This window comes from Hoplias malabaricus, chromosome 2 (genome assembly GCF_029633855.1).
Source record: "Hoplias malabaricus isolate fHopMal1 chromosome 2, fHopMal1.hap1, whole genome shotgun sequence".
Taxonomy (NCBI): domain Eukaryota; kingdom Metazoa; phylum Chordata; class Actinopteri; order Characiformes; family Erythrinidae; genus Hoplias; species Hoplias malabaricus.
In genome coordinates, this window is record NC_089801.1 from 10,659,195 (window position 1) to 10,667,184 (window position 7,990).

General features: G+C 39.8%; 1 protein-coding gene across 10 annotated transcripts in view; it reads left to right on the plus strand.

Annotated features, from left to right (window-relative positions):
• ctnna2 (catenin (cadherin-associated protein), alpha 2) overlaps positions 1-7,782 on the plus strand; it is a 564,720-nt gene extending 556,938 nt beyond the window's left edge. For 9 of the 10 annotated variants that reach the window (XM_066656026.1, XM_066655991.1, XM_066655999.1 and 6 more), the window contains 2 exons: positions 2,375-2,509; positions 6,615-7,782. In XM_066656026.1, the coding sequence (XP_066512123.1) occupies positions 2,375-2,509; positions 6,615-6,902 (423 nt within the window). In that variant the 3' untranslated portion in view covers positions 6,903-7,782. The remainder of the gene's footprint in view (positions 1-2,374; positions 2,510-6,614) is intronic. The other variant, XM_066656072.1, reaches the window with a different exon arrangement.
• The last annotated feature ends 208 nt before the right edge of the window (positions 7,783-7,990 follow it).

A 7,990-nucleotide genomic window follows, 5' to 3' on the forward strand; every position in this document is an offset into this window, starting at 1 on the left:
AATTAGAACCTCTGAGGTGTTGAATTCATTATCAAATGAGCACCTTCTTGCTAATGTGCTGACAGCACCTTTTTAATATCCAATCAATCACTGCTCTTTGGGCGACAAAGGCTAAGAGAGGGACTGTTTTGTGGAGACAGCAGAAAGTTAGGGGCTAATGCCTGAAAAAACATGTAGGTAGAAGACGTGTATAGATACATATATGTAATACACAGACATACGCTTCTGCTCAAAGCAGTGTTTGTTTCTTTATATAATTACATATAAAACTAACATCTGCAGTTTGAAAAGCTAGATGTGCTGACGAATATTCTTGCAAGTTCTATATATAATTTGTATTTTTTATTTTTATAATCTGATCATTTAACATGCGCACACGAAGGTGTCACTCCACTCTAAAATTAATTTCAGACCCGAGTGACAGTGTATGTATGACTCCAGGTCCTCGGAGTGTACAAAAAAAAAAAAGTGCATTGTTGATGCTCCAAATAAGCCGCACCTCTTCTTTCTGTGGAATGAGGGGCTTTGAAACGGCTGAGTCACTGCTAGTCTGCCAGCACGCTGTGTTTGTTGATCTCGCATGGTATTTCTTTTCCCTTAGATAAAGAAAAAAAAACATGCAGGGAGAGGAACTGGATCACTCTGCTGATGGGGTAGAAATCTGAGTGTCAAAAGGCATAGGACACAGCCTGTGTCTATTTTTCACCCCTCTAGCCTCTCCTCATGCTGCTCTCCACAGAGTCCTGAGGTGGTGTCTGATTTTGTATTTGCTGACTTAACAATGAGACCTAAGTTGAACTAAAACTGAAGGCACTGAATTACCTCACTGCACATATCTCTGACTTAAAGCCAATGGTGAAATATTGAGAACTGACCTCAGATCTATACTTTCTATTATTTCTTTTTTTTATTCCCACTCATATACTCTCTCACACAGGCACAATTTTAATCCCCAAGTCCTTGGGATATAACCATCTGAGATTCGGCTTTTATTAAACTTTCAAATACACTGTGACTCTGGATCCGCTCTCCAAACACCTCCCCTTCTTCTCCTGACAGATTTCAGCCATATTTGTAGCCTAAGCTGAACAGGTGGCTGGCGTGTCTCTTATCAAACCTTTCTCTCTCACTAGCAAAGTATTTACATCTCCCTGCCATCTGGGCCTGGATACTAGAGGATAGAGTCCAGGGTTTGGATTCACAGTGAACACGGGACGTGGGTGTTTAGTATTGGGAGCAGACTCCCCCAGAGGAGCCCGGTCGACCCTTGCGTGCCAAACTAATTGAACAAATTCAGAAAATCCAACAGGTTTAAAGAAAGATAGAATGTTCTTCTGTGATATGCCTCAGGGAGAATTAAACTGGGGAAAAGGCTGAGCGATAGGGGAGAATAAGGAACGTGTGGACGTGGGTGCACCTACGCTGGTTAAAGCAGAGTCTTATGTGATGATTTGCCCACTTCATAATGAACATTTATCTATGTTCATGCACAATAATGATAAGCATTCGAAGGCCTGTTTCTCAACATAGAACCAGTGCAGGCTGAATATATTGGTCCATGGACTGTTTTTGAATCCAGTAGTGACAATGGTGTGTGTTAACACACCAACAATCTTCAAATCACTGGTAATCTAGTTAACCTGTCTTCAGTCTGTGTGTGATTTACAAAAACAATATTCTATCTGTCATGGTGGATCAGGACACTGCTCAAAATGAGGGGAAAACATCATCAAGTCATCCTTAAGACAAATTTAACTGAAGGTAAATGTAGGATCTCTGCTCAGTGCCCCAGACACTTGACAAATATGAGCAGGTTTTATGAGGTGGCTGTGTTTATGGGTAGAGTGTTCATATTTTGCTCTGGTTATCTCAGGCCCATGTTCATAAAATGAACTCATTCATTATCCTTCACTGGCAGCAACTCAAGTTTGGACCAAGAGCAGAAGGGCAAAATATTAATCATAAGACGTATTAATCATAAGCTTTATTCAAAAGCCTTAGCCAAAGTCTATGTGTTTAAATTTCTTTTAAGTCTATAGAGCCCTTTAGGTTTACAACTCACTCATATTACAAGGGCATTCAGTGGTGCTGAGTAATCTGAAAAACACTGTACTCCGTTTCTAACATGTTTAACTCTAACTAATTGTTCACCTTATTTTAGAGCCTGTTTGAGTCCATCATGCAGCCTACAGTGTCCTGTTTGGCCTACAATAAAGTCATTCTATAACATATATTTAGTACAGATCATGTAATATCACACCTACAGGAAATGTTTTTCATGTTTTTTTTAATATGAAGGGTAGCAAGGAGATGTAAACAGAGGCTCATTTGTGTTTGAAACAAAACCAGACCAAATTTCCTCTCTTGCCTCCAGTGTCCTGACTCAGCCTGCAAGCAGGACCTACTGGCCTACCTGCAGAGAATTGCCCTCTACTGCCATCAGCTCAACATCTGCAGCAAAGTCAAGGCTGAAGTCCAGAACCTAGGAGGGGAGCTCATTGTCTCAGGGGTAAGTTCCTGCAACACAAGCTTCAGCATAGCAATTAGGACTTAATTTTATCCCAGGCACAAAACTGATTTCAGGAGCTAGGGCAAGTACAATTGGCACCACTGTAAAGCTTAAACATTTAAGAGGTGTAAATAGTGTTAATTAAATGTTCTGTTATATAATATACTGCTTTTCAGGGTGTACTCACACTAGGGTGTACTCTCACAATCCATAATCTCAGGCATGGAACGTGAAGGTGGTGTCAATGCTCAGATACTCACTATAAACACACACAGTGGCAAACTGCTCAGTCTGGTGTTCTCAGTGTATATTTGAGATATTTGGTAAAAATCTTCTTCTAAAAACTCTTCATATTCATTTTAGTATGATTAATGGAAGTCTGTGCTGCATAATTTATACATTTATAAAACATGAGAGTCACTGGCTACAAAACAACTCAAAATAGCATCAAGCCATGCAAAACGCCTTTATTAAAAGAAAAAAACAACAACACTGTCTGATGAAGCAAGTGCTCTAGTTTGGAACATTAAAATGCAACATGAGCATGGCGACCGGGGTAATAACTGTAATAAACACATGTTCAATACAGAAGAAACCAAAACAATACAACTATTAGATGAAAATAATATTCATTAATTCATTATCTGTAAGCGCTTATCCAGTTCAGGGTCATGGTGGGTCCAGAGCCTACCTGGAATCATTGGGCGCAAGGCAGGAATACACCCTGGAGGGGGCGCCAGTCCTTCACAGGGCAACACACACTCAACACTTTTGAGTCACCAATCCACCTACCAAAAAACACATGTCGGACTGTGGGAGGGAACCGGAGCACCCGGAGGAAACCCACGTGGACACGGGGAGAACACACCAAACTCCTCACACACAAGTCACCTGGAGCAGGAATCGAACCCACAACCTCCAGGTCCCTGGAGCTGCGTGACTGCGACACCTACCCGCTGTGGCACCGTGCCGCCCATTATAATAATATTGGAAATATAAATCACAACAATGTAAACAGCACCTGCTTGTCTTTGGTTTTAATGAGTAAGGAATAATTAATCTCACTGCAAAATCTAATTTAAATTTTGTGTTAATATATTTTGTTACCTCTGCATGCTCATAAATAAATGCTCAGTGTATCAAAACACAATAAAGGCCCATTTTAAATAAGACTATTCTTAACAAATCCTCATGGCCAATAACAGCGGACGTATTATAATAATGTAATGTTGTAGAAAGGCAAGAATGAATTTGATTTGTATGTGAATACTGTGAGAAGTTTGGTGTGTTCTCCCTGTGTCTGTGTGGGTTTCTTCCCATGATCCAAAAACACACGTTGGTAGGTGGATTGGCGACTGAAAAGAGTCCACAGGTGTGAGTGTGTGGGTGAATATGTGAGGGTGTGTTCTCGCCTTGCACCCAGTGATTCCAGGTAGTTTCTGGACCCACCGTGACCCTGAACTGGATAATCACTTACAGATAATGGATGGATGTGAATAATGTTTGTTGTAAATGTTGTGTTGTGTGGTGTGTCTGTGGTAGACATGAAAGACAGGATTACTGTGTTAATTTTATACTGTGCAGAAAGGTTCAATATAATTCTAGTGCCATTTAAGGTGGAACAGTTGGTGAGTGCAATTCTGAATGGAATCCATTCCTGTTTGAAGGAGGTTATAGGCGAGTGGAGTCCGTGTGTCAGAGTTTCTATGTAACGTGTGTTATTCAAACATTCTCCTGCTCTTTTGTCATTTTATAGGAAATGCTTCATAGTTTTAAAATGACAAAAAAGCGAGCGAATGCTTGAACTACAAATGACACTTAAGTCTTTAACAGACATTTGTATGCTTAATATATTTATGACTTATACCTGAATATGTAGTTTGTGTTGGTTGAACTGATTCATACAATTAACCACACATAGATCATCTGTCTCACACATGCAACACACACAAGCACCATCCACAGAAAATGCACACACACACTAAACACAAAAATTAGTATTTACTATTAAGAAAAGAAGGAGTAGGAAAATGACAGATGACATTAATAAAAAATAACCCACAAGAAGACGACAAGGATGTCAAAGTTATGTCCATTTTTAAAAGTCTGTGTAAACTGGGACTGCTGCAGATGTAATATTTTAAGAAAGTGTGTTTAATTAAAATTCCTGAAACACTGCATGGAGATGCACCGCCTGTAATGTGTAAGCAAAATAAGACCATTCAGACAGTCACCTGAAGCAGCATGTGTTCCTATCTCTAGGTTCAAATGCACTATTAAGTAAAACTGGTCATGTAAACATTAAAGTAGGGTGACCGGACATGTCCTCTTTTTAGACTTAAAATAAATGTCCGGGCGGAATTTCACAAACGTCCGGGATTTTGTTTTTCTAGAGTTTACATAGAACTTCGAAAAGCGCTTCGTTCACAAACTAGTCCCGCCCTCCCCTACTCCGATTGGTTCGCTTGAGTGAGAAGGGGGTGTGGAGAAGTAGCCTAAAATCTTCTGATTGGACGGTCTGACTAGCGCTACCGTTATTGGTCGATAACCTTCTCTGTAAACATTTAATTGGTCAGTCTGTACGTCAGTAGTCCTTGTTTACCTCAGGCAAAGCTCATGTACCTACCCTCATCTCGAGCAGCTGTGCCGAAACATAAATGTAAGTTCTCGGATGAATTAAAAAAGAAATTCCCATGTTTTGTGTAGGAAATAAAGGTGTAAAGCACCTAAAAGCACACATAGGTTCAGCTAAGAATACAACGGCAGCGAGGGGCGAGAGCCCCCCCCCCCTCTTTCTGCATCTCAGATCTGGTCACCCTAATTAAAGCAACACTAGGTTCAAATTACAGCTTTTTTTTTTTGTGGGGGGGGGGGGGGGGGGTTGGGGTGAGTATGGAAGTATGTCTGTAGCAAAATGGCAATGTAATATTAAGTTTGAATTTAAATTTCCCATACATTCAAATTCGAGCTCGAAAATTCTATTCACTTACGCAGTTCCACCTTTATTGATATTTCATTTACACTGGGATTTTGTTCTTTGAATATCTTTATTTCTCAGTTTTAGTTCACATTTTCATGTGACAATTGTAATGAAAATGTGGTTCACCTAATGTGCATCTCCACTCAGTGACAGTTGGTTTTGAAATTAAATTTTTAAGCTAAAAGTCAAATGTTAAAGGAGAAACCCCTTTGCTTTTCATTCACATTGACAGCCCACTGTGCTCATTCTGTGGCAGAATTCTTGTGAAAATACAAACCTAGAAAAATGCATTTTTCATTTTTTACAATGTTCCACCAAGAGTCAGTCACACTTACATTAGCAGAGGAGGTGAAGGAGAGAAAGAGCCACTTGTCATACTTAATATTTTTATAAATGACTCCATGAGAAAGTGTTTAATCAACAGTTTTGACAAGTTTTCTGGTTCATAGGTCTGCTTAATTAAAACTAATTTTCCATTCCACCTTAAATGATGAAATAGTTTCTGGTATAATTTTGGTGCCTCAATACTCTCAAATATTACAATTGCACATTTTAAGGTGGAAGGGAACATTTGAACATGACTGCTTCTTTTCAAGTTCCTGTTCCAGCTTGAAAAGTGTGCCTGAATCATTTGGGTGTTTGGAGACGCCATTTTGTAATTACTACACTTTTTAAGGTGGAACAGTAAATTAAACAAAGAAGCTAACACCTCGTAACTCTTTGGTTACCATGTTACAAAACAGGCAGAGTGGGCTAATAATGTAAATCACAAACAGAAATGCTGTTTCCTGTGTAACATTACAATTAAGCCATCTTACTAACAGTTGTTGCATGACCACATTAATTTTGGTACTGATATGCTTCCATTAAAAGTTCCTAAGTTCCCAGCCTCTTCCAAATTGTACATAGTGCAGTTTCTGCAGTGCTGAGCCCAGTGTAGCAATGGCAGAGGCTCTGTTCTCCTTATTACAGGTCAATAGAGCAATATTTTGAAGCTGTAATTTTAAGTTAAAAATATTACATAAGGAGTGGCACAAAAAAAATGCATTGCACATAAATATACAACACAAAGACTGGATCAAGCTTCTTAAAATGGCACTTATCTTTCTTTTCGTTGTTCTCCAGCTGGACAGCGCTACATCCCTCATCCAGGCAGCAAAGAACCTAATGAATGCAGTGGTTCTAACGGTCAAGGCTTCGTACGTGGCCTCCACCAAGTACCAGAAAGTGTACGGCACAGCGGCTGTCAACTCGCCTGTGGTTTCCTGGCGTATGAAGGCTCCGGAGAAGAAGCCTTTGGTGAAGAGGGAGAAGCCAGAGGAATGCCAGACTCGCGTGCGGAGGGGCTCTCAGAAGAAACACATCTCTCCAGTCCAAGCCCTCAGCGAGTTCAAGGCCATGGACTCCTTTTAACTCCTGAGACAGCGCGGAAAAAAAAAAGTCTGAAACTCCCTCCCAAACTCCCTTCCTCACAAGCCCCACCTTACTTTTTTTTTTCTTATTTCCCAACTCCAATTCGTAGTGGCTACATGTATTTGAGCCACCTCCAGATCTACAGAGGTACCTTGGTGCCCCGTAAATGTTTGTAAGTTGGAATGGTTAACCTGCTTCACCTCGGTTTTTTTCCCTTGCAAAGGACAAAGTGCGTTTCATATGCAAATGCCAACCAAACTGAGACATAAACAAGAATACGATGGAGGAGAGTGACATTTGTTTACCGTTCTGGGCTTTAGTACAATTCCTGTGGTGTTCATTAGATACCAGTGTTAACTACTGACTGGCCATATTTACGCAGATATATGAAAGAAAATACTATATGGTGCGGTAGTGTCGGCCTATAGCTGTCGAGGGGTGCTGGAGCTCCTAACGTAAACTCTTGATTTGAAAATAAATATGACTTGTAGTGCTAGGAATAAGTTATGTTGAAATACATGTTTACTTTGACCCTTGATAATCCATATAATCCACATGGTGATGAGAAGCATTAGGTTTTTGCCATTTATTTAATTCTACTACTGCATCACTAACTACTGCAGCCCGGTTGGCTATAGTGTTGAACATACTAGAAAACGGACCGAATCAATTAGTTGTGTGGTTTGCTCAGAGAATAAAGTAGAAACCCTGCATACCTTTATAGTCACAATTCTCTAATAAACCCTGCAACTGTGTGTTCTGAGTCTGCTTCTGAATCACTTCTTGAAAGCGTAATGCTCTGTTCCAAACTCTTTAATTATTATGAAAGGTTCCAATTATTTTCAGTAGGGAGTGTCTAAGTATTCTTTATTTAGCCCCAAAACCTTTCTCTTTCTGCCAGAAACACGACTGTTAGAAACTCAAAAGCAGTGCCCCCTGCTTCAATTTCAGGGAACAGTTCAGATACACAATTAGTTTGACAAAAATATATAAAAAATACAGCTGTTCCAACTGTGTTCACCTCACTGATCTACATATAAAAATAACTCTTTTTTGTTTGTTTTTTTTTTGAGAAGATCTTTCTAATT